This window comes from Artemia sp. Qi Xiang Cuo, chromosome 10 (assembly GCF_049724085.1).
Source record: "Artemia sp. Qi Xiang Cuo chromosome 10, ASM4972408v1, whole genome shotgun sequence".
NCBI classification, from domain to species: domain Eukaryota; kingdom Metazoa; phylum Arthropoda; class Branchiopoda; order Anostraca; family Artemiidae; genus Artemia; species Artemia sp. Qi Xiang Cuo.
This window is the reverse complement of record NC_142803.1, coordinates 69,023,432-69,051,106: the sequence shown is the minus strand read 5'-3', so window position 1 is coordinate 69,051,106 and position 27,675 is coordinate 69,023,432. Positions and strand designations below refer to the sequence as shown.

Genomic DNA, 27,675 nt, shown 5'->3' with positions numbered 1-27,675 from the left:
GTTACTTGGGGCATGTTATCCGTATGACAGAGGATACACTTCCTAAAACTGTACTCAAATGGCAGCCACAGGGATCCCGTAGAAGAGGACGGCCGAACTGAACAAAAGAAACAACAGCACCATCTAATATTACTATGTTCCGTCATAATACCAACTAGCGTCTCTCATAACATGACTGCAGCAGCATTCAATGTTGCCGACACATTTCCTTTAATACATCTACCACATAACATAGTAAAAAGGGTTCTAAAGTTCAATATGTTACATTAAATTAACGTTTAAATTACTATTTGGCAGTAAAACTCGACGAGCAACCTAAAATTCTTCTGTAAGGAAACGAAATAAACAAAAAATACTATCCAATGTTACCCACAGTTTCGTCATTAAACAGCCAAGAAACGCCTAGAAAATGTCATAAATATTAAATTTTCATTCCAGATCTCATTTAACATGGCTGCCAAATGATATAAGACAGAGGTTCTACAACCCACTCTCTCACAAGTTTTTGAGGTTTAAATCTAACAAGTGGGCAACAAAATTCAGAGAGTACGGAAAATAACTTTATCATAAAAAAATACCCCACGGCATCTAGCATTACCAAGCAATTACACAAAATTTCGTTGTCAAAATCAGAATAAAGTCATTTTCAAGTTTATCTCATTTTTAAGTTTTAATTTAAATTGGATCGAAAATAAAACCACTCCTTTTGACAAGAGAGTAGAATAAGTACAATTTTACGCATAAAAAAAAGAATAATAATAAAAAAAACAGCCTACATTCTGCGCAATAGCCTAGTCTGATTTTCTTACAATCAATTAAGACCGTCTAAAAACAAAAGAACGTTTATAACATGAAGATTAATTTTTATTTAATATCATTAAATATTAAATTAATTAATTAATAATTATTAAGAATAATTAAGAAAATGTCAGGTCGGACTCATATGGACTTAGACCTTTAGTTGAACCACTGAATAACAAAGAAGTAGTAGCTTTTCTAGCTCTGCTGGGTAAAGATACGCTGACAGTGGTGTTATCAGCATTAATCCCCATTAAACCCAGATTAAAACTCTGCAGATTCCTAACAACAAGTTTTCCACACTCTTAAGGCAAAATTTATCCAAACCAGGTAGGTATTTCACAATTTCTTCACAGTACTACAAGAAAGAAATACTACTTCTGATCCTAATCTATCACTGTTTATTTCCATATTACCATTCTCATTATTTTACTTGAATAGAAGATACTTTCAAAGATTCAGATGTTTATTCTATGAATAAACGGTCAAACAGGGTATATGTTTGCAATACTTCTATTAATGATAATGGTAATTCTATTAAGTCTGTTAATAATAATTTCTTTTAAATTATTTGCCATGATTATTGGTGGGGTACGTTGCCTCTGATTTTTCTAAAATCCTGTGTTATCTTTTCTGTTTTTTGTGTCAGATGAGTAAGTTTAAGACGACTATTGTCTCCGTTTTAACATTATTTGCGGCGTTGGAGTAGACTAGGAATGTATAGTGTCTGTCAAGCTTATATCTACACATATTTGTCTTTAATATAAATGTTTTGCTCTATTCAACCCGAAAGTTCACAAGCAAGCGTTATTTAAATCGTGAAGTATGCGAATCCAAAGATAAAAAAGATGCACAACCAACGCAATAAGAAAGAGAACAAGAGAAATTACTTTACAATAATTCCATGGCTAAAAGTATCCTTTAAGTTCATTGATTTAAGTCTATTACATATTTTCGTAATTTTTGGTAACGCATTAGTTGGAAATAATTTTCTCGAGAGACAAATGCCCTGGTGTTTTTAAAGCCTGATTTGTTCTCAGGTGAGAAACTTGAAGCCTGTAAAAATAAAAAATTCTTGGGTCACAAGATTTTTTAACTAGCACCCTCTCTATTTCTCTTCTGGGTACAATATGACATAGAGTAAAAATTAGTCATACATAAATGACGTCACTTAGTGCATAGTTGTACGGTAGATTAATCTCACTTTACCAATACAGAGCTCAGGGTTTATCCCAGATGCCACATAGCCGACGGGGAGGGGATCCGTCAGTTAAATACGTTCACACAAAACATCGAAGAATGCTGGGTGAGGCGTTTGTGTCTGTCCCACTATTTTTTTTTGCATTACTACGGACTGTCCAACGACGAGCAGGAAAAACATGTTGCTGATGAAACTTCATCGTCAGAAGAAAGTGCATATGAATCCAATGAAGCTACCGTTCTTTTCAATCTATCCGGCGAACAGCCGTCACAAGCTTCGGGTCAGGTGTATGTTATTATATAATATAATAATTATATGATATAATAATTTGTCAAATTAAGTAAATAAAATTTTCCACTCATTTCAGGTTAAATATCATTCTCAAATACTATTAGAAAACCATTTTTTAGAGGTGCTACTAAAAATCTATTTTAAACATACATTTTGTCATATTAAAAACAACTAAATATATTTACTACTTTAGCATTAAATTATTAGATTTCTACTATGCGGTTAAAATCATATTATCCATGCATTTCTACACGAGAGATGCAACAGTACGCCTGTCAACATTGTAAAGGTCCATCGATAATCTTGTTCAAAGGTAAAAACACGTAACTACTCTGTATAGGTAGGTGGCATGATTAGTTTCTAGGACAAGCAAAGCAAACAAGGAAATATGCACAGGCAACATATCTATGAAGATTTGCTTTCAGTATTAAAAAAAGGTAGCAGAAACAAAGATCCATCCTTTTTTTTGCTTTTCATTTTTCTATATAGTCTATATCCTCACCATAGATTTAAAAAAATCTAAGCGATGGTATGACAATTTCTATACCCCAATACTAGCAAAAACAGGAAGGGTGCTACCAATAATTTTGTTTCCCTTGCAACAAAATTTACAAAAAATGGGTAGAGATATAGACCTAGGCAAAGAAAAATTTTATCAGTTCTATTTGCTTAAAAATTGTGAGTCGATACAAAAAAAATTAATGAGTCGATACAGCTAATATCAACGTAACGGTGTTTTAATCAGGAAGTGATTTGAAAAACCTAGAAAATTTTATTCCAATATTGTCGGAAGGCCCACGTTTTTACGCCGTACTAGCAATGCCGAAAGAAACTCCCCTCCTCCACACCTTTTTGAGCCGGAATCATACTAAGATTTAAAATCTCAATCCTTAGAGGCCCAAAGCGGGCCTTTGACTGCTCAGTCAGCGATTTAAATCTGATAAAACGATCTTCCAAGCTTTTTCCTATGATGTAAATTTTCGTTCAGCACAATCATTGATCCTGCCTTTCTTAGATAGAAAAAAAATTGGCATGTTGACCAATGGTCTCCGTTGCGCAGGTACCAATCTCCTGATTCAATGTCTTTGGCCGGGAGTGCTATGCGTGGTTGGGGGCAAATAGTTAGATGCTTCCCGTGTTTTTCTCCCAAATATCTCCAGGTACCCACTTAGAGCTGGATCGACTCTGGCTGAGCTTACAGAGTCACACCATTGACCCCCATTCAAAACCAAATAGCCAGAAAGACCGGAACTGGAGCCCCTAACCTCAGGATTTAAATTCTGGCGCGTTAACCACTGTAGCCACAATTACTTCAATAGATTTTGTCCGTTCTGAAACTATCCACAGCCTATTTGTGGGTCTTTCTAATACTCGAACGATTTAGCTTGTGCAACAGGAAAAATCTCTTTTTGACAACTCCATACACTTGCAATTTTTTAAGGTTACTTGCATTGTAATTTATTTATTATTGTTGACTCGCACTAACAGGCATAATCAAATAAAGGATTAATTTGCCTTAGCTTTAATTTTTCAAACTCCAATGTCTTAATTTCAAACAACCGTGGCAAATAATTCTTCAACAGAAAATTAGAAACGGCTTCGATTAGTCAGCCCTGGTAAGGGGCTGTTTCCATTACTAGTTTTATTTAGCCAACTTTAACAAAACACCGCATTAAAACACGCTTTAAAACACCGCATTAAAACCCGCTTTAAAACACGCATTAAAACACGCTTTAAAATACCGCATTAAAACACGCTTCAAAATACCGCATTAAAACACGCTTTAAAACACCGCATTAAAACACGCTTCAAAATACCGCATTAAAACATGCTTTAGAACACCGCATTAAAACTCACTTTAAAACACCGAATTAAAACACGTTTTAACACACCGCAATAAAACACGCTATATAAAAAAACGCATACGGTTGAAAGATGCATCAATTACGTGAGCAACGTAAAAACTAAAAAGACAGAAGACTCATAAAAATCCGTGTGACGATGGAGTTTTTCAAAAGCAATTACTAGGCGTGGAATTTACTCAATTGATTTCGTTTTTTTTTTTTTTTGCAAAAGTAACAGGCGTAATTATCTGTATCATGTCTACTGGTCTGTAACATGACCGGGTATTCAGCGGTTAGTTTATTTTCTTTTTTTTTAGCCTAAATGTCAACTCCTAAGAATAACTACTTGGATTTAACTTTCTTTTATCACTACTAAAGCTTTAATCGTGTGTCATACCCCTATTGGTGTGTAAAACTCCGCCGAGTGCCTCTCCCCAAGAGTTATAAAATATTCCTTCGACTCGTAAATTCGCCTAAATAGATATGTAAAAAATCCGGCTGCGTATATCAGAGCTACGCTGTGCACCCCAATGCACTGTGTATCAAAAGATAATTTGTCAGTTGGGCACTGTAGCACCGTAGCCAGAGCTGTCTGTATAGTAAGAAAACCAATGGTTCGGTTCAATTCCCACTACTGACAACTTTTGTAGCAAACCCCATAATCCTAATTCGTAACTTCAGAGGCAGGCAGACTTTGGTTCGAGGCCCAATTTGTTTCATGACGAAAAAAAAAGAAGATTTTTGTAATATACTATCCCCCCCTCGCCTCTGCAGAAAAAAAACATTTCGTCGGCTCACAAACTCGTCTAAAAATATAAGCCAGAAAGTAGGTTGTGTCCTTGTCAAAGTGAGATATGTACATGAGAGGGCAATTTGTCGGTTGGAACGTCAAAGCTCCATAATCAAAGGAGTCTGCTGAAATACGCCTTCAGCAAAACACTGAGTTTGGATTTTGGCCTAATGCCAATAATAAATAGAGTCATTGATGATTCAATGAATTTTTGGCACAAAAAAACTTACCAAACAAAGGGTCGCATATACCATGGTTGCTCGGGTATTTGACGAGGGATTTGATTCGTTCGAACAGGGTGTTCATATGGACGTTTCCTAGATCCAAAATAATAGCCAATCATTACTAAGGGTAGTGATACTCCTAACCAGAGTAACAGAAGAGATATCATGGTGCTGAATGGAACGGCACTACTAGAATGTTTTCCAAGAACAAAGAAGTTCAGAATAAAATTCGTAACAAAGACAATACCAGGGTACAAGGTGCCAGTCTGAAAGAAAAAAGCATAGTTAACACATTGATCAAATAAGAAAAATGATCCAGTGGTATTCGACAAATAAGAAATCATTATCTACTAAAAATTAAGAAATCATTAAAATGTTTAAAACATTAAGAAACTTAAGACATTAAAAAATTAAAACTTTTTTTTAGTTTTTCATATTTCACTCAAAATAACATATTTCTTTTTAATTTTATACAAATAGATGCATGTTTTAGATCCAAAAATCAATTAAGAACGATGTGGACCCAAAAAGAGCGATGTGGGCATAATGTATTATTTTGTTTTTTTCTTAGACCAGGGCAGTTCATATAAAAAGGGTTGTCATAGAAACTTCAAAAGGGGCTCATTAGATTAGAAATTGCAAGCTCTAGTGCCCTTTTCAATAGTCAAAAATGACTGGAGGGCAAACAGCCCCCCTCCTCCCCACGCCAATCATTTCACCAAACACATCAAATCAAAATTTTGAGATAACCATTCTATTCAACCTAGTTGAAAGGCTTGATAATTATGTCTTTGAGGATGACAACCTTCTCAGAGCCTTCAGGGCAAGGGATGTAAGTTATGCCCTGGGGGCATATGAGGTTTTTCTAGAAAGGGTGGTCGTATAAACATTGGAGGGAACTCATTGGATTGGTAATCAAAAGTTCTAGTCCCCATTTTAAGAGTTGAAGTGATCGGAGAACAGATACCCCCCCCCCACACACGTCGTATTTTCCTGATAGGCATCTAAAATAAATTTTGAGATGGCCATTTGTTGTAGTATTAACTTCAAAAAGGCCTCATTCGATTAGAAATTGAAAGGGCTAGCGCCCTCTTTGAGTGTCTAAAGTGATTGGACAGCACCGCCCCCTCCCCCATGTCCATCATTTCCCTGAACACATACAATCAAAATTCTGAGCCATTTTATCAGCGTTTTTGAAAGGTCCGGAAATTATGTCTTTGAGGATGACAACCCCCCCTCCCATAGCCCCCGGAACAAGGATTGCAAGTTATACTCCGAGGACATATAAGGTTTTTATGGAAAGAGTGGTCTTCTTATAAACTTTGGATGGGGCTCATCGGACTGAAAATTAGAGGTTTTAGTGCCATTTTTAAGAGTCAAAGTGATCGGAGGGCAGCTATCCCCCCCCCCACGTCGTACTTTCCCCAAACACATTCGATAGAACTTCTGAGATAGCCATTTATTCAAAAATAGTCCAAAGATCACATCAGAAGGTCTTTGGGGTTGACCCCCAGAGTCTGGAGGTAAAGGTTGTAAGTTATGCCCCGTGGGCACACAAGGTTCTTATGGAAGGGGTGGTCGCGTGATGTTTAACGGAGACTCATTTGATGGGAATGTGCAATTCTAGTTACCTTTTAAAAGTCAAATGTGATGGAGAAAAATTAGCCCCCCTCCTCCCTGAGATCCTCTTTTCCCCAAACCCATTCGATCGTAACTCTGGGATAGCCATTTTGTTACCAATAGTCCAAAAAACATATAAAAATGTTTTCAGAGTCGACACGACCTTATAAACTTTGTATCGGACAAGGCTTTCTCGATTAGACGTTGGTACCTTAAGTGCCCTTATTAAGAGTCAAAAGTGAATGGAGGACAATCAGCCCCCCCCCCTCCAAGCCTATCATTTCCCAAAACACATCCGATCAAAATATTAAGAGATATGTTTTGTTCTGTATTGTTGAAAAATCCTTTAATCATGTCTTCGGTTATTTCAATCCCCCCATAGTCCTCAGGGTAAGGGCTATAAGTTAGGCAATTTGTTCATTGTTTACATTATAATTAATATAATGTTTTCAACAAAATAAGTTTTTTTTTAAGTAAAGAACTCTATTAAACCAAAAATGAACAAAATAGAATCAAATTATCTACCAAGCATACAAGTAACACAAATCAGTATCAATAAATAAATGAAACCCAAAAGAAACAGAAATTAAAATAAATAACAGAGTCAAACTCAAAACGAGCAGAAATTAATATGACTAGGGTCCTAACCCTATCTTTTTAAAACCCGGAATATGATATGCACTTTTCAGAAAAAAATTCAAATGTATTTACTGAAAAAAATGTGCATTGTCAGTTTAATATACATATGCTGATATTTATTTCTTAAAATCTTAATGAATTCTTGATTTTTAAAGTTATAAAAGTGAAAACATTTAAAAGAATGTTTTTCAGTAAAGTACAAATTACATTCTGGCTGTTAGAAAGCATGGGGTTTAGAACCCTACCTATATTAGTTTCTGGTCGTTTTGAGTTTGACTCTGTTATTTACTTTAATTTCTGTTTGTTTTGGGTTTCATTTATTTATTTATTCTGATTTGAGGTACTTGTATGCTTGGTAGATAACTTAATTCTATTTTTGTTCATTTTTTGGTTTAATGGAGTTCTTTACTTTTTTTTGTTGGAAAACTTAAATTGTGGAAAGTTTTTTAAAATTAATTTCTGTTCGTTTTATATTTTCTTTTTCAGGGAGAAAGATTGTGCCTCTTCTAAAGTTATACAACCATGCCTTCCATAAATCCTTAAATACCCCCTGGACATAACTTACAACCCTTGCCTCTAATCTCTGGGGTTTGTTTCAACCCCAAAAGCCTTGTTATATGATATGTAGACTATTTTAAATAGAATGGCTATCTCAATATTTTTATTAGATGCATTTCGGGACAATACGATGTGTGTCGGAGGGAGGGGGTAACTGCCCTCCGATCACTTTGACTCTTAAAATGAGCACTAGAGCGTCTGATTACCAATCCAATGAGCCCCCTCCGAAGTTTATATGACCGCGCTTTCTATAAAAACCTTATATGTCTCCAGGGCATAACTTGCAACCCTTGCCCTGAGGGCTGGGAGGATTTTTTATTCTAAAAAATAATTTCCACGCCTTTCTAATACGCTTAACAAAATGGCTATCTCAAAATTTTGATTGTAAGTGTTTGGGGAAATGATGGGCATGGGAGGGGGGGGGCATTTGCCCTCTGATCACTTTCGACTAATAAAAAAGGCACTAGTCCTTTCAATTTCCAATCGAATGAGCCCTTTTTGAAGCTTCTACGACAAAACTTTCTTTAACAACCTTATATGTCCCAACGGCATAACTTAGGACCCTTCTCAGGGCTATTAGGGGGAGGGTTGTCATCCTCAAAGACATAATTTCCAGACCTTTCAACTAAGTTGAACAAAATGACCATATCAAAATATTGATCCGAAATGTTTGAGGAAATGATGGGCATGGGGCGGGGGTGATTCTCCTTCCGATTACTTTCAAATATTAAAAAGGACAATAGCCCTTTCAATTTCCAATTGAATCAACCCTTTTTGAAGTTTCTACGACAGCACTTTCTATAAAAACATTATATGCCCCTAGGGCATAACTTACAATTTTAGCCCTGAGGGCTGTGGGGGGGGGGGGGTTGTCATACTCAAAAACAAATTTACGGACCCTTCAACTACGTTCAACAAAATGACTATATCAAAATGTTTATCAGAAGTGCTTGGGGAAATGATGGGCATGAATAGAGGGGGGTGCATTCACCCTCCGATCGCTTTTGACTATTAATAAGGGCACTAGGCATCTCAATTCCCAGTTTAATGAGCTTTTTTTGAAGTTTCTACGACAACACATTCTACAAAAACCTTATATGTCACCAGGGCATAACTTACAACCTGAGCCCTGAGGGTTCTGGGGGGAGTGTCATCCTCAAAGACCTAATTTCCAGATCGAAGGGCAACAAAAGGTGGGCGTGAGAGGGGGAGGGTGGGGTTAATTGCCCTCAAATCACTTTCGACTATTAAAAAGAGCAGTAGCTCTCTCAATTTCCAATCGGATGAGCCCTTTTTAAAGTTTCTACAACACCGCTTTCTGTAAACACCTTATATGCCCCCAGGGCATAATTTACAACCCTTACCCTGAGGGCTATTGGAGGGGGGTGGGTTGTCATCCTTCAAGACATAATTTCTTCAACTCTCAACTACGTTGAAAAAAATGGCTATCTCAAAATTTTGATTCGATGTGTTTGGGGAAATGGTGGGCGTGTGAGGGGGGAGGGGTCAGTTGCCCTTCAATCACTTTCTACTATTAAGAAGGGCACTAGCTGTTTCAATTTCCAATCGAGTGAGACCTTTTTGAAGTTTCTACCACAACGCTTTCTATAGGAACTTTATATGCCCCAAGGGCATAACTTACAACCCTTGCCCTGAGGGTTGTGGAGGGGGGGGGGGGTATCATCCTCAAAGATCTAATTTCCAAAACTTTCAACTGCGTCGAACAAAATAGATGTCTCAGAATTTTGATTGCATGTGTTTGGGGAAATGGTGGGCGTGAGAGAGGGGTTAGTTGCCCTCCAATCACTTTCAACTATCATAAAAAGCACTAGCCCTTTCAATTTCCAATCAAATGAGCCCTTTTTGAAGTTTTTACTACAACACTTTCTATAAAAACCTTATACCCCAGGGCATAACTTACAACCCGTGCTCTGCGGGATCTGAAGGAGGTGTCATTCTTAAAGATCTAATTTCCAAAGCTTTCAACTGCATTGAGCAAAAAGAATATCTTAAAATTTTGATTGCATGTGTGGGGAAACGGTGGACGTGAGAGGGGGGTCAGTTGCCCTCCAATCACTTTCAACTATTAAAAAGGGCACTAGCCATTTCAATTTCCAATTTGATGAACCCTTTTTGAAGTTTTTACGACAACACTTTCTATAAAAAACTTTATATGCCCCCAGGGCATAACTTACAACCCTCTCCCTGAGGGTTGCCGGGGATTTGTCATCCTCAATGACCTTATTTCCAGAACTTTCAACTACGTTGTACAAAATAGCTATCTCAAAATTTTGATTGGATGTGTTTTGGGAAATGGTGGGCGTGAGAGGGAGGGTTAGTTGCCCTCCAATCACTTTCGACTATTAAAAAGGGCACTAGCCCTTTGAATCTCCAATTGAATGAGCCCTTTTTGAAGTTTCTACCACAATACTTTCAATAAAAACCTTATATACCCCCCGGGCATAAAGTACAACCGTTGCCCTGAGGACTTTGGTGGAAGTGTCCGCCTCAAAGACATAATTTCTAGATCTCTCAACTACGTTGAACAAAATGGCTATCACAAGATTTTGATTGGATGTGTTTGGCGAAATGGTGGGCGAGAAAGGGGTGTTAGTTGCATTCCAATCACTTTCGATATTAAAAAGGGCACAAGCTCTTCCAATTTCCAATCGAATGAGGCCTTTTCCAAGTTTCTACGACAACTCCTTCGATACGAAGTAGCCTACCCTGGTCTAAAACCAAGAAACCAAAAAAAAATAAAAAAATAAATAAATAACACATTGTGCCAGCATCGTTCTTTACTTAGGCAGCGCTACTGCACTGCCTATGATATATGCTATTGAGAAAGGTATGCACGTTTGAACTTTACTATCCAAGAAGACGAAGAGCATTCAGTTGGGCCTTTCAGAGAACGTTGAGGGGAGTGTTGAACTAAATAAAAAAAGCGTTATGTGTATATGGATTGTATAAAGGATGGGAAATTTGAACTAAATCGAAAGATGCATTGTCAAAAGAGCGTATCTCAAGAACTGATTTGGGATATAAGTTGGAACTTCTCTTATATTTCAAATAAATCAAAAGAGTGTAAGTGTATCAATGGTGTCAACGCGCATAGATACAAACATTTGGAAATGATATTAAGTTTTATTTTTTAAGGTCAACTTGAGGAGGTAAAAAATTAAATTAAAAAATAAAATTTGTGTCAGGATTAAAAATTGTTGAAAAAGTTTCTCGAACATACAAATAGAAAACCAAATTATAGATTCTCATAGAAAAAAATAAACAAAAGATATAATTTTTTTCATGAAAAAGACTAAGTCAATAAAAAACGAAGAGAAATTCATTAAAAAGATTTTTCCCACAAAACTAGTTTTTTAAAGAAAATAAAGAGCTCCATTAAGCCAAAAATGAACAGAAATAAAGTCAAGTAACTTTGCAAAGGTAAAACTACCACAAATCATTATCTATAAATAAATGGAACTCAAAACGAACAGAAATTAGAATAAATTGTCGAGTCAAGCTTAAAACGAGCAATGAGTAGGGCTGATAACCACTATGCCTTCTCAAGACCAGAACACAATTGCGCTTTACTGATAACAAAACACATTTTAAATGTTTTCACTTTTTTTTACTATAATATATAAAGAAGTATTAGAACTTTGACGAATAAATATCAGTATATGTCAATTAAACTGACAATCCTTGGCCAATCCATTGTTTGTTCAGTAAAGTGCTAATTATTTTCTGGTCTTGAACAGGCATGGGGGTTTTCAGCCAAATAATTGTTAATTTTGACTCGTTTTGTCTTAAACTCGGTTATTTAATTCAACTTATAGATAGAGATAGATAGATATTTTATATATGAAATATACATAACGCTATAAAATGCACCTGCGCACATGCCTAGTGGCATAATTGAGCGCATTAAAAATTAAAACAAATTATTAAACACCGTTAGCAATTTAAATGAAAAAAAAAAAAAAAAAGCCTCTTGGACAACTACCCAAAGACAAAAATGGTAAATAAAACCAAACTCAACTTTCAGAGATAAACTTCCTCACCATTCAGAGATCATCTTCCTCACCATTCTGAAAAACTGCTGGTAATCAGCGCACTCTCTTATATTCCGGCGAATAGAATTCCACACCTTTGGGCCAATATGCCTCAAACTAAATCCTGCTTTAGTCGTTCGCCTAAGCTTGTGTGAGAAATTGAACCTGAGTGATATCGGATATGAATGACGCTGCGAGTTAAGAGGGAAAATTCCAAATAGTTTCAAACAGTTATAAACAGTTTCATCTTACAAAATATGACAAGTCAACTACATAATTTTGTGCATTCATATTCATATAGGGTGCATTCATATTCACTTTTATGAATGTCACAGCCAGACCGACCGAGAGCGAGGAATAGGGTTAAATATCTCTGGGCCAAACCCTAAAGAAACAAAATGTAAAACATTTTCCATTTTGACAACATCTAATTCACGAATTTTATTGTCAAAAAGAGTAGAGAGTGTGGCTCATATCCGGGTCTCAGAGAACTTATCTACGGAACCCAGATGACTTTTCAGCTCTGGGTTGATTATATAAAACAGTATGCTTTTGCTACTTGATTAAGTGACGTAAATTTACCAAAAGGGCCGCTTTTTTCCATTTTACTCCGCGAATAGTCTTAAAAAGTCTTCCAGAATGATAGCCAGCAAGAAGACCCATGAAGACATACAAAAATATGGCAGCGCTCATCAATGCTCCTCTTGAGGCTGGTGATAACATCCCAAGAACAGCAAAAACTGAAAGATGAACGTAGGCACTTAAAAATTGAAGATAAAAACAACAACAACAAAAATAAGGATATTCTATCTAATAAATCAGAGTGTCGGTGAGATTTCAAAATATGACCTAATACAATTGAGCAAGTAGTTTCCTTGGAGAGCGTAGATTGAATCAGTCAGTAAGTTTTGCATGTTAAAAGGAGTGTTTACTCGTTGTTTTTTTTTTTTGACTAAAGACACAACTATAAACATACGACCGGGTTGTATAATTTATGCAGCCAACTTCATTATAGACAACACGTAGTCAATTTGCAACTGTCGTTGCAGTCAACTTCATTTTACAGAAAATATGCAGTCGATTTCTTATAGTCGATGCAATCAACTTCATTATAGAGACAAAACGCAGTGGATTTCCTATAGTCGATGCAGAGAACTCCATTATGGAGATAACATGCAGTAGATTTGTAATAGTCAATGCAGCCAATTTCATTATAGAGACAAAACGCTGTGGGTTTCCTATAGTCGACGCAGAGAACTTCATTATGGAGATAACATTCAGTAGATTTGTAATAGTCAATGCAGCCAATTTCATTATAGAGACAAAACGCTGTGGGTTTCCTATAGTCGACGCAGAGGACTTCATTATGGAGACAACACGCAGTAGATTTGTAATAGTTGATACAGTCAACTTCATTATAGAGACAATATGCAGTCGATTTCCTATAGTCGATGCAGTCAAATGCATTATAGAGACAACATGCAGTCGATTTGTTATAGTCGATGCGGGCAACTTCATTACAGAGACAACAAGCAGTCAATTTGTTATAGCCAATGCAGTAAACTTCATTACAGAGAGAACATACAGTGAATTTGTTATAGTTAATGCAGTCAAATTCAGTACAGAGAAAACATAAGAGTCGGTTTATTGTAGTCGATGCAGTCAACTTCATTATACATACAACATGCAGTCGATTTGTTATAGTCGACGCAGTCACATTCATTTCAGAGACAACAATTAGTCAATTTCTTATAGTCTTTGTGGCCAACTTCATTATAGAGATAACGTGCAATCGATTTGTTATAGCCGATGCAGTCGACTTCGATACAGAGACAGCATGAAGTCGAGAGTTCCATCAAAGGGAAACCAATTTTATACGCAATTTGGTATATACGCAAGGATACTATATTTTGTGTCACAGCTCGGGAATTGGGATGGAGCTTAAAGTAATTTTCTTCTTTGGAGAGGGGGAAAGGGGGCATTCACCATTGGGGAAAGGAGGCATACTATCTTTTCTCCAATCTACCCGAAACAGCTTACACTATGGATGAATGATAAAAAAATATAAATAACAAGACAAAAAATATAATTAATATCAGTTGTGTAACAGGGTAAACTTAAGAAAAATAGCAGCAAGATAAATGAAGGCATTTAAAAATAATTTTTAAGATGAATAGTGTAAATGGATTCAGCTAAAGATAAATAATAAAACATCAGTTACATATTTAAGCTCATTTTTCCTTCCACAATTATTGTGAAAAGAGTAAAAGATTTTAAATCTTCCGCCAGTAAACTAAATCATGATTGGTCCTCTTTATTTTTATGATTTTTATGATTGGATTATGATTTTTTTTATGTCTTTTGATTTATGGCTTGATTATATTGTGATTATGATATAGGATTTGTGATTTATGTCTATGATTATTATGATTGTAAAAACCACTTATTTTTGTTCAGTGTATAAGTTTTCTTCTCTTTTCTCTTTTTTCCCCTTATGTACTCTGTCATTTAGGGGATCTGCGCACTTTTTAGTTTTGACAGGTTATAAATAAATTGAATTGAATTGAATATAGGAACAAGATTTATTAGAGATAAATATCAACGAGAATAATAGTAACTTTTCGTCATTGATCAGCCAATGGTAAAGTTACAATATATTTTTTTTATGCTGGATGATAAAAATAAAGAAAAACAAGCGAGACTTTTGTTCCTATACATCTTTACTTTCCTATTGGATAATAAATATCCAATAGGAAATAGGGTAGCTTGTTTATATATTTTATTCAATTAAGTTTTTAAGCTTACTGTAAATTGTTGCTTTGTTTTATTTCTTTGAAGTATTTTGCAAATTCGTTTGTCTATTTTGTATTCTCGATTCTCAGGGACATGGTAAATAAAGTGTTTTTCGCTACTTAAATATGCATGTTAGCCAGTTCAAAAAAAAAAGAAAAGTTAGTACAGTTCTACTTAGAATCAAGAAAAATTATCAAATACCAAACCCAAAATAAAAAAGAGTTACTATTTAGTAAAATTATGAAACATTTTTTCATTGAAAAAAGAATTTTTAGAGGAAATATCCTCTAAAAATAGGGTAGCTCTGTCATCTGAAAAATATGTTTCGTAAATTTTTTTTACAACCCAAAAAAGTTTTTCTTTTCGTAAAATCACATGAATACAAATGAGGACCAAGGCTGAAGATTATTCTTCGCTATAAGTTATTTCATTATATTGGAATTATAAAAGTCAAATACAGTTAAATATAACTGTTTTTTAACTATAGTTAAAATATATTTTACGAGTAATTCGATGCTTAGTTCTTTGAGATAGTCTACATACTGAGACAATTGTATGAAAAAAAAAAATTTCTTTTTTCAATGAAAAAATGTTTCATAATTTTACTAAATAGTAACTCTTTTTTATTTTGGGTTTGGCATTTGATAATTTTTTTTGATTCTAAGTAGAACTGTACTAACTTTTCTTTTTTTTTTGAACTGGCTAACATGCATATTTAAGTAGCGAAAAACTCTTTATTTACCATGTCCCTGAGAATCGAGAATACAATATAGACAAACGAATTTGCAAAATACTTCAAGAAATAAAACAAAGCAACAATTTACAGTAAGCTTAAAAACTTAATTGAATAAAATATATAAACAAATTAACATATAAAACATAACTTTTGTTTAAATCTAAAACATATTCTAGGAGTCAAATCTAAAACATAAGATTTGACTCCTATCTCTAAAAAAGGGAAATCTGAAGTCCACTGTACATCATTCCGCCCTATTACTGTAGCTACATCCCTTTGCAACCTGTTTGAGTTACTATTTATTAAGGAACTTGAAAAAGTCTGCTATACCCCTCCACACCATTTCGGATTCAAGCGAGGTACCGGGTGTGCCGACGCTTTAACCGCTGTTGCAAATGCCCTGATTGATGCGGAATCGTCTGGAGAAAGCCTTGTTTTGGGGGGACATGATGTCAGACGTGCATTCGACTCTCCTATCCACGCAGTGATGCTTCTGAAAACTGGTAAACGTGGATTGAATCTGACCATTATTCGTTCTCTTCGGGGTTTATATTCAAGACTTCATATCCACTTGAAACTACCCCCAGATAAAGGGATGCCCCCGATTCCACGTAGACAACTTATCCCAGTCAAGAAAGGGGCCCGTCAAGAAGCTGTCACCTCTCCCGACCTCTTTAATAACTATGTTCTGGAAGCACAAGATTTGTGCCCTCCTTCACTGATTTTGTCTTCTGTAAACCTTTCCTTGCTATGCTATGCTGTCGACATCCTAAACATTAGTCGAACTCTTCGCCGTATCACCGAAATTTTTGGAATCCTTGAGGTGGAATATCAGAAAATTGGGCTTGAATTCAAATCCTCCAAATCTGATACTGTCCTGTTTAACTGGACAACACATTCCTCTGTCCCTTCCATCACGCTTGGATCTAGCTCTGCTCAACCTATAAATCACCTTATGCATTAAGGTCTGCCCAATGCTTCTTCTATCCGATTCACCCGAAAACTTCTTCTTGAACAAACGTAGAATCAGACGTAGAATCTCAGCAGCTTACGCTTCCATTGTATCTTGTAAACTTCGATTCAACCGACATCTTTTAGCAAGTCTATATAATACTGTTACCCTTTCCCATATCCTCTATACTGCACCCTTCTGGAAACTCCTAACTAAAACTGACAAGAGTAAAGTTCGATCCATGTTCTTTCGTTTTGCCAAGTATCTGCTTCATCTGCCTCCGTGGTATAGAAATTCACTCACTATTGCAAAATTCAAAGTTGCTGACCGAGAAATTGCCGTCGTTAGACAGATAGCGAAGCATAATAGAAAAATTGATGGGAATTGAAATGATTGGTCAAACATTCTTAAGCAGTGATGTATTGTCTTTTTTTCTATGCTCCGTCATGTTGTGTTTTTTGTTAATTGTGACGGATTTTTCAATAATTTTTGATAATGATAATAATTTAATTCTTTATGATTGTTTAACGTTACTGTTCTGCAAAATATATAGTAGGTCGAGCCATGTTGAAGATTCTTTTTTCTTTTTCGCACATATATTATATAAATTAGATGGTGCTGTTATCGTTTCTTAATTTATAGCCTTCGGTTCCCACCTTTGACCCGAAAATAGTTTGCAATTATTTGTTATAGTATAATTGATTCATGTATTACCATATTAACAAGTATTGTGAATTTTAACGATTAATTTGTCCCGCGATTGGAACCATATCTTGCAGTGGTAAGGTAATATAAGGTAAGGTAAGGCAGTGGTAAGGCACATTAGATAGTAAATGTTTGTGTTTAAATTCGTTCGCTTAGAAGTCTTTTGTATTTTGTGAAGTGTCTAATTGCTGTCTTTATTATTTTATCATTTTGTTTTCTCTTACTGCTCCGTCTTGTTGCTTTTGTATGACGGTTTTTCATATAAATAAATTCTATAAAACAGGAAAAATGTTACGCATGGAGAGAACTAGCCTCCCCCCCCCGCCTCCGATTCATGGTGAAATTAAATAGTAGTTACAGGTATTGAAAAAGCTAGAATTGTATTCTGAGTCACAGTCCATTTAGGAAGCAAAAGGCAATAATATTTAGGGGCCGTTATAAGCAGGGAGAAATTTTCACATTTCTTCTATGACATTGGCGTTGTTAGGCTTCTGACCCTACCCTCAAACTGGAAAAAGTATTTTCGAGTTTCCAGTAGTTCTAATAACATTAAAACCAATTATATTCCCTAAAATTGGAGCCATGATTACGCCACTGTCTGTAAGTTGGAATCAACAAATACTGCATATCTATGACGATGTGGGACGATTTGGCTAGTTACCTGAAACTTCAAACGCTTGAAAATGAAACAAGTAAAAGTCTGCACAGCTCTGACTAACAATGAACTGGAACGGGCACGTAACTTTGGACACGAACCTTTGAGACATGGAACTCTTTCATCATTGAATTTGCATAGAAAAAGATCCTCCAAAATATATTTCTACACACGAGTCAGCACTAAGTTATTTAAGTAGCTGAATCTACCCGTCCCCTTTTGCATTTCTCCCTCACTGAAAACTCAATTTAATGTTTACAAATTGGCGAAACCAAGTTATGAGAAAAAGTACAAGGAAAAAAGATTTCGCGACGGCTATTTCCTAAAAAAATCTGGATAAAAATCCTGGAGTGTAGACAAGAAAATTACGTCTCTGTTTTCACAACAACGCCAGGTTAAGCCCATGAAAGGGACACAAGTGCGTTATAGCGGCTGGGTATCGAGTTTGAGCTTGATAAAATAAAGAGTCCTAGAATCCAGATCTGCGGATGAAATCGGCTTATTTCAAATTTATACGACCATCCCTTCTATGAAAAGCAAGGGTGAAAAAAAGCTAGTGATGCATGTAAAATCAAAAATATGACTCTCTCGAATTTTTAAATTTGGGCTGAAAACCCCTGGTTAGGAGGTTGTTGACCATGATGATTCCAATGGGGCACTTTACTTTTCAGTTTGGCGTCATTTTCAGGCGATTAGAATTTCAAGCATTTAATTCGAGACTTAAAATAAAAGAACTAAGAAAACTCGATTTACAGTAACTTTATTTTAATTCGTTAAAGACTTCACGGACCTGACTAAGACTGCTATAGACACATGGCCCACGGTCCTTATATTGCATAAGCTTTTATCAAGGTCTGAGCAGCAATGTTTTGGGGCGCCTCCCAGGGCTAGCCCCCCAAGGTTGTATAAGCATTATATTCTTTGAGATTCCTTTCCAAGAACCATAAAATCTGCTTTCCAGCAACAAAAATGAGACCTTTTAAAATTAAAATAAAGAATAGCAAAAATGGACACATCCACAGAGGTAGGATGAGAACGGCGAGGTGGCTCACCCGGACTGAACCCTAAAAATCATCCCACATTTTTCGTTTTTCTTATATGTCGGTTATTTTAAGATAAGATTTTTGCAGCAAAAATTGCACAAACACCAGGATAAAAGTTTGCAAAAAAAAAAGAAGATATATATATATATATATATATATATATATATATATATATATATATATATATATATATATATATATATATATATATATATATATATATATATATATATATAAAAAAAAAAAATATATATATATATATATATATATATATATATATATATATATATATATATAATATTTGATAATGTTTGTGTAAGAATTTTTGACACGACACTTTGCCCGAAAAAACTAATAAACTTAATCAAGCTGTTAACTTAATGAACTAAATTCATCTGCCCATAGAGTTAAATTTAACTTCACGTCCCACGAAGGGATGTACTATCGTTTAAAAATGACTTACACAGGGTAATGATAACCATCCAAAAGATCTGTAAACCTGACCCAATAACCGCAGCAAACAGCATTGACTTTCTTGGAGGCCTGCAGAAGAAACAGACAATATACACTTAAAAACAGTAATACAAGATACAAATCCACACTAAAAAGAGAAGAAATCGATATAAGGCAACCCCAAAATGTGAACACATAAAGCAGAGAAAAAAAAACTTTAGTAGGAAGCAAGTAGGAGTTGATAGTCTAGTGCAGTGGTTCTCAAACTTATTCAGACACTGTACCCCTTTTTACCCACATAACATTTTAGGTATCCCTTCTCAGTTACTGGTACTGAGTAAACTATAGCTAAAATCAAGGCCGTATCCCGGGGGGGGGGTTGACCCCCCCCCACGAAATGCTTGTCTGACTCGTAAAAAACGTAACAAAAGTAGATATAAACAAATTTATTATGTGTTTTTTTAGGGCTTTTAGTGTAATCCCCCCACGAAAAAGTCCTTCTGTAAAACAACCCCCCAAAAAAAATCCTGGATACGGTCATGGCTAAAATATAAATAAAATTGTCAGGCCTATAATTAAAGGGTTGTGGTTTTTTATTCACCGGCCACGTACCCCCTAAAGATTTTTGCGTACCCCCAAGGGGTACGCGTACCACAGTTTGTGAACCCCTGGTCTAGTGGTTAGGATCCTTCGAGGTGACCGTGGTAACCAAGGTTCAAATCTTGGTTGGGACAAATTTTTATCCTGTGGTAGTACAGTGGACTAATAATCTACTTGGTATTACAGGGATCAATCCCTGCTTAAGAAAGGTTAAGCGAGAGTATTCATACCTGTCCCTTTAAAAGATTAAATTTAAAAAAAAGCAAGTTTTTTCAACTGAACGCAAGGAGCGACATTTAAAACTTAAAACGAAGAGAAATCATTCTGTATATGAAAGGGACTGTCCCCTCCTCAACGCCTCGCGCTTTACGCTAAAGTTTGACTCTGTCTCACAACTTTATTTTTTAAAACAATAAAAAACTTTCGCGTAAAGAGCGAGGTGTTGAGGAGGGGACAGTCCCTTTCATATACGAAATAATTTCTGTTCGTTTTAGTTTTAATGTCGCTCCTGACTTTCAGTTGAAAAAACTTGTTTTTTTAATTAAATTTTTGAACGTTTTTAAACTAATGCAGGTTTTGATTTTGGCTCACCGTACAGGAATAATTAAAACAAAATTTGCACATTAGTTTTACTTTTATTTGGTTAAATGGCTTCCTCGAATGATGTTTAATTTTATTTACGAACGTTTTTATTAGCAATAAATATACGTAACTTACGAATTAACTTACGTAACGAACTTCTATATTCATATATTTTCAATACACATATTGGGGGGTTCGCCCCCTAGTCAATACCTCCCTCTTTACGCAAAAGTTCAAATTTTGCTCCGATTCCTTAAAAATGACCCCTTAATCACAAAGGCGGTTAATTCAAATAAATAGCTCTTATTTAAGTACTAAAAAATCTTTGGCGTAAAGAACGAGGTATTGACTAGAAGGCGAACCCAGATCACATACGTAATAATTTCTGTTCGTTTTAAGTTTTGATGTTGCTCCTTACTTTCAGTTGAAAAACTTGTTTTTTTTATTTAGTTTCTGATCGTTTTTTAAATAATGCTGGGAAAGCTGGCACCCCCTTCATAGCAATGTCCCTTCCCCCATGGAAAGACCCTCCCACGTAACCCCCCCTACTACCAGAAAAAATCCCTCCTGTACACTTCCCAATAACCAATACTATATGTAAATATTGGGTTAAGTTCATACCTTTCAGCCCTTCCCCCGGGGACTGTGGGGGATTGAGTCATCCTAAAAGACATAGTTGTTATATTTTCGACCATGTTGAACAAAATGGCTATCCCAAAATTTTGATCGGGTGACTTTGGGAAAAAATGAGCGTGGGAGGGGGCGTAGTTGCCCTCCATTTTTTTGGTCAATTAAAAAGGGCACTAAAACTTTTAATTTCCGTTCGAATGAGCACTACTACGATATTCTAGGACCAACTGGGTCGATACGATCACCCCTGGGAAAAATAAATAAATGAACACGCATCCGTGTTCTTTCTTCTGGCAAAAAATACAAAATTCCACATTTTTGCAGATATGAGCTTGAAACCTCTTCAGTAGGGGTTCTCGGATACGCTGAATCTGATGGTGTGATTTTCATTAAGGTTCTATATCTTTTAGGGAGTGTTTCCTCCTTTTTTCGAAAACCAGCCAAATTTTTTCAGGCGCGTAGGCGTGATGGGTGGGACTAAACTTGATGAAAACTATATATTTGAAATCAGCATAAAAATCTGATTCTTCAATTCTTTTGATGTACCTATTGGTTTCAAAATCCCGTGTTTTAGAGTTTCGGTTACTATTGAGCCGGGTCGCTCCTTACTTACAGTTCGTTACCACGAACTGTTTGAAAACAACAGCTGAAACATCGATTAAACACCCTAAGCCTCGTCAATGGCTTTGGAAAATCTTTGTTGTTTTTAAGAAGCGAATCGTAACAGAGGAGCAAAAACTGGAATAATTGAGCAGCTGTGTTAGACACAGAGGAACATATTCCAATTTCTGGGGGGGGGCTCATTATTAAGAATAAGAAAGACAGTCGAGATACATCACTGTAATCCATGCAAAAAGTGATCTTTCTTGTTTTTAAAATAGGAGGGGGGGGGTATCAAAGCCTTCGGTATAAGGTTTTTTACCATGATAAACCCAATGGCGCACTTTCATTTCGATCCACGCCCATTGTTGAGAACTTTCAAGCTCCTTACCAAGATTCTCCGAAATGTGTTTTCACAATTAGCTTTTACTATTAAGAAAGCCTATAGGATTGTCATCATTCCTGAATAATTTTTAAATTAATTTTTTTTTGTTTAACCAGACAATTTTTTTCAAAACCCGTTCTTTAAATTTTTGGACACTTTTGACCTTAGTTCGCTCGTTACTAGGTTATAACTACTTTTACAACCATGATATATTTCCAAAAGGGCAAAACATAACAAGTATAGTTTATACCCCAATTTTTAAATGCTCTTATGGTTTTTAAGGATCAAGGCTCCTAATCGTGACTTTTTCAATCCGAGTGTAACTACTACTACCACTAATAACAACTCACTACAGTTACAAGCCACCTACACAGGCACTCCTCCTCTATCTCAATCTATTCAAAGCCTCCCTCTTTACACCCTCCCTGGAAGTTCTCATTTCCCTTAAATCTTTCCTTATAACATCCTTCCACCCCAACCCTGGACAGCCTGCTTTTCATTTGACCGTAGACGGTTGGCCGACAAGGACAATCTTTCGTAATCTGTCATCCTTCATCAGTAGAACTTACCCAATCTTAAGCCCCTTCTTAATTGGTGCAATGGCTTGTCTTATTTGGCAAATAATGGTAACAAGGATCCTTTATTTTAGGGAAAAAATGAGAATAAGCCGAATAGCACAAAAAGTGATGAAGTGAAACGATGTTCCATTTTTCTTGTTCATCTTAGCAATGAGGTAGGTTCGGATTGGTTATTGCTTCGGAAGGAGGGAAAGGCTCGGCATTATCTAATAGTTTTATATTCACTAATAGAGAGGAGGAGGGCGGGGTGTCTTCTAACCGTCGTATACATGAATTAATGCAAATGAAACCAGCTCTTTGAAATGCGTTTATAAACTTCCCAAGTATCTGAATCTTTACCACAATTATTACACCAAATAAGACAGGTCATTAAGTTTCCCTCCTTTCATATATGTATAATTTTCTGGTATCCCTATTCATAATTTTGGCATACAGAAAGACAAAAAAAAGAGATCTAAAGCCGTACTGGTCTATCATGACAATATGAAGAAAGAAATTTTGAGAGAACAACGGGTCAATAGGAAGGTCAATAGTGGGAAGAAAAAGAAGAAAAGCAACAATAACACAAATATTTTGCCTGTATAAAACAAGACGTCATCCACGTGAACAAGAAAGAATTTAAAATGACAGTATAAAAAATAGAAAGAAAATCAAAAATCAAAGAAGAATAAAAACCCCTCCTTCTTAAGCTTTAACCCCTCCTTCTTCATCTTTAACCCCTCCTTATTAATCGATAACCCCTCCTTCTTCATCTTTTAGGTACTCACACCCTCTAACAAACATTCTTAGGTAAACCCATGATTTATGAATCATTTCAACTCCATTCTTATTAATCCACAAATAATTGTTTTCAGCTTTAGTTTTATGCCAATTCACAAAAATCTGTGAGGAGGAGGGACGATTTTTCTTCAATTGTTTTAAATGAAGATACAAAAAGGACTTATCAAATTCTGGGAGGGAGGGGGGCATTTTGTTGGCTAGTTTTACCTTTTTCCATGAAAATACTAAAAAATAATTTTTCGAAATCTGATGAAGAAAGAGTATATGATTTAATTAGTATTGTTATTCTAATGGATACATAATAAGAGATGGGCCATTTTAACACAGAGGGACTGCTCGTAACAGAAAATGTGAAAAATCTTGAATTAATATTTCACATAATCCTACACAAGAGAACCAATCAGGTTTTAAAAAGGCGGGGTTATTCACTCAATGAATAATGTGATTAGCTTAAAATCCTACACAAAAGAACCCGTCAGGTTTTAAAAAGGCGGGGTTACTCACTCAAGGAACAATGTGATTAGCTTAAAATCCTACACAAGAGAACCAATCAAGTTTTAAAAAGGCGGGGTTATTCACTCAAGGAATACTGTGATTAGATTAAAATCCTACACAAGAGAGCCAATCAGGTTTTAAAAAGGCAGGGTTATTCACTCACGAAATAATGTGATTAGCTTCAAAAATACGTCTCAGACGTAAATCAATGAAATCAAAGCACTTTTCCCATAAAACTATAGGGAGAGTAATATTTTTATTTGCACCTCTTATTTTTACTCCCAACATATCCAGTTCGTTAAACACACTCTACCTAGAAAATTTCCCTGAATATATTAAGATCCCACTGGTTTAAATCACATACTATTGTGCTTTAAAAGCAAAATAGTCAAAAAACAAAAATAAATCAAACAAGGGTGGTTCTCAGCCAGTGAATGGAACAAAAAAATAAAAGCGGATATTTCGGCGAAGACCTCCGCCAAGCTTTCGTCAATGAAAAAACAAAAAATCTTCAGAAGCCGTCTACTTTGGTTCACAGGAGATAAACCCTCCTTCTTTATCTTTTAAGAACTCACACCCTCCAACAAACATTGTTTGTTAGACCCATGATTTTTAATTTTTGAGCCAAGTAATAGCTTCCCAGCTTTAGTTTTACATTCTTCAGTTTCTTTAGGAGCATTTTGGCTTGAGGGATTAAAACGAATGAAATTTTCAAGCTGACAGAAACAGTGAAGATGGCAACATTTTCTTTATCGTTGGCTGTATCCAGGGGGAGGGGGATACCCGGTATGAACCCCCCCCCCATCCTCCCGAAAGATGGACCTGATTTTTAAATTGGTCGCTAAAGTGCATGTAAAAAATCTATTTCTCTTGAAACAATAAAAAATTTCTCGCCGACTCTTAAATTGGTCTCAAACTGCAGGTAAAACAAAAACAACTTAATTATGAAGAAGGGAGTCATATCCCTCTCCTTTACTTTCTTGGTAATCTCCATCCCCCCTGAAAAACAATCTTTCAGCTAAAAGCTAATCAAACAGTTCGTGGTAAGGAACTGTAAGAAAGGAGCGACCCGGCTCAATGGTAACCAAAACTCTAAAAAACGGAATTTTGATACCAATAGATACATCAAAAGAATCAAATTTTAGTTCTGATTTCAAATATATAAGTTTCATCAAGTTTAATTTTACCTATCAAAAGTTACGCGCCTGAGAAAATTTGGCTGATTTTCAAAAAAAGGGGAAAAGACCCCCTAAAAGTTATAGAACCTTAATGAAAATCACACCATCATATTCAGCGTATCAGAGAACCCTACTGCAGAGGGTTCAAGCTCCTATCTACAAAAATGTGGAATTTTGCTTTTTGTCCAGAAGAAAGATCAGGAATGCGTGTTTATTTTTATTTTATTTTTTTTTTTTTTCCAAGAGTGATCGTATTGAAGAAGTGGTCTTATAAAATTGTGGGAGGGCTCATTTAAATGGGAATTAAAAGTTTTAGTGCCCTTTTTAAGTGATAAAAAAAATGGAGGGCACCTAGGCCACCTCCCACGCTTATTTTTTTCCCAAAGTCACCCGATCAAAATTTTGAGATAGCCATTTTGTTCAGCATGGTCGAAAATGTTATAAATATGTCTTTTAGGATGACTTAATCCCTCGAAGCCCCCAGGAGGAGGGCTGAAAGTTATGAACTGTACCCAATGTTAACATCTAGTATTGGTTATTGGGACCCGGCTCAATGGTAACCGAAACTCTAGAAAATGGTATTTTGATGCAAATAGATACATCAAAAGAATTGTATGTTAATGCTGATTTCAAATATATAAGTTTCATCAAGTTTAATCCTACTCATCAAAAGTTACGCGCCTGAGGAAATTTAGCTGATTTTCGAAAAAAGGGGGAAAGACCCCCTAAAAGTTATAGAACCTTAATGAAAATCACACCATCATATTCAGCGTATCAGAGAACCCTACTGTAGAGGTTTCAAGCTCATATCTAGCAAAAAGGTGGAATTTTGCATTTTTTGCCAGAAGAAAGATCATGGGTGCGTGTTTATTGTTATTTATTTTTTTCCCCAGGGGCGATCGTATCAACCCAGTGGTCCTAGAATATCGTGGGAGGACTCATTGGAACGGAAATTAAAAGTTCTAGTGCCCTTTTTAAGTGACCAAAAAAAATGGAGGGCAACTCGGCCCCCTCCCACGCTCATTGTTTTCCCAAAGTCACTTGATCAAAATTTTTAGATAGCCATTTTGTTCAGCATGTACAACAATATTATAAGTTTGTCTTTTAGGATGACTTAATCCCCCGAAGTTCCCGGGAGGAGGGCTGAAAGTTATGAACTTTACCCAATGTTAACATATAGTATTGGTTTTTGGGAAGTATACAGTACAGACGTTTTCAGGGGAGATTTTCCTGGTAGTGAGAGGGGGGGGTCGGGCAGGGACGTACGCAGGGAGGGGGGCCTCCGGGCCCGCCCCCCCCCCGAAATCTCACAATTTTTTCATTTTCCCATAATTTTCTAATTTTTTTCACAGAATAATGGGTTTGAACGATTTGCCCCCCCCCCAAAAAAAAACAACAAATTCCTGCGTACGTGCCGGGGGTCAGAGGTCATGTAGGAGGATATTTCTATGAAGGAAGTTTTCATGGGGGGAGGGACATTGCCATGAAGGGGACGCCGGACTTCCCAGCATTATTTAAAAAAAGATCAGAAATTAAATATAAAAAAACAAGTTTTTCAACTGCAACAGCAGCAACATCAAAACTTTAAACGAACAGAAAATATTACATATATGATTGGGTTCACCCCTTAGTCAATACTTCGCTCTTTAAGCCAAAGATTTTTTAGTACTTTCATAAGAGCTATTTATTCTAATTAACGGCCTTTGTGATTAAGCGGTAATTTTTAAAGAATTGGAAGAAAATTCGAACTTTCTTTTAAAGAGCAAGGAATTGACTAGGGGGCGAACCTCCTAATATACGTATTAAAAATATATGAATATAGAAGTTCGTTACGTAAGTTAATTCATAAGTTACGTATATTTATTACTAATAAAAACGTTCGTAAATAAAATGAAACAAGTTTCGAGAAAGCCATTTAACCAAATAAAAGTAAATTAAAATGAAATTTTTGCTTTAATTATTCATGTACTGTGAGCCAAGATCAGAACCTGCATTTATTCAAAAACGTTCAAAAATTAAATAAAAAAAAAACAAGTTTTTTTAACTGAAAATAATGAGCAACATTAAAACATAAAGTGAACAAAAATTATTCCGTATACGAAAGGGGCTTTCCCCTCCTTCAACGCCTCGTTCTTTACTCTAGAGTTTTTAATGTTTTAAAAATTAAAGTTTTTTGAAAAAGTCAAACTTTAGCCTAAAGAGCGAGGCGTTGAGGAGGGGACAGCCCCTTTCATATACGGAATAATTTCTGTTCGTTTTAATGTCGCTCCTTACTTTCAGTTAAAAAAACTTGTTTTTTTTATTTAATTCCAAATAAGAAGCAGCATTTTTCTTTCTGTTGTCGATTCCTTTTAGAACCATATTCAATACCTTTGAAGTACTTATTCTGTTGTCTATGATCTTGAAAACCTGTCTCAATACCTGTAAAAATCTCTGTGCTAATTCTTAGAAAAGGTGATAACCTTGCTTCTAGATAAAGGGAATAGGGCCCCC

At 35.7% G+C, this 27,675-nt stretch overlaps 1 protein-coding gene across 3 annotated transcripts in view; it reads right to left on the bottom strand.

Moving 5' to 3' along the window:
• Positions 1–27,675, bottom strand: part of TM9SF4 (transmembrane 9 superfamily protein member 4) — a 78,264-nt gene that overhangs the window by 14,087 nt on the left and 36,502 nt on the right. For all 3 annotated transcript variants that reach the window (XM_089095190.1, XM_089095192.1, XM_089095193.1), the window contains exons 7-9: positions 19,365–19,444; positions 12,600–12,757; positions 5,155–5,414 (exon numbers count right to left, since the gene is read on the bottom strand). In XM_089095190.1, the coding sequence (XP_088951316.1) occupies positions 5,155–5,414; positions 12,600–12,757; positions 19,365–19,444 (498 nt within the window). The remainder of the gene's footprint in view (positions 1–5,154; positions 5,415–12,599; positions 12,758–19,364; positions 19,445–27,675) is intronic.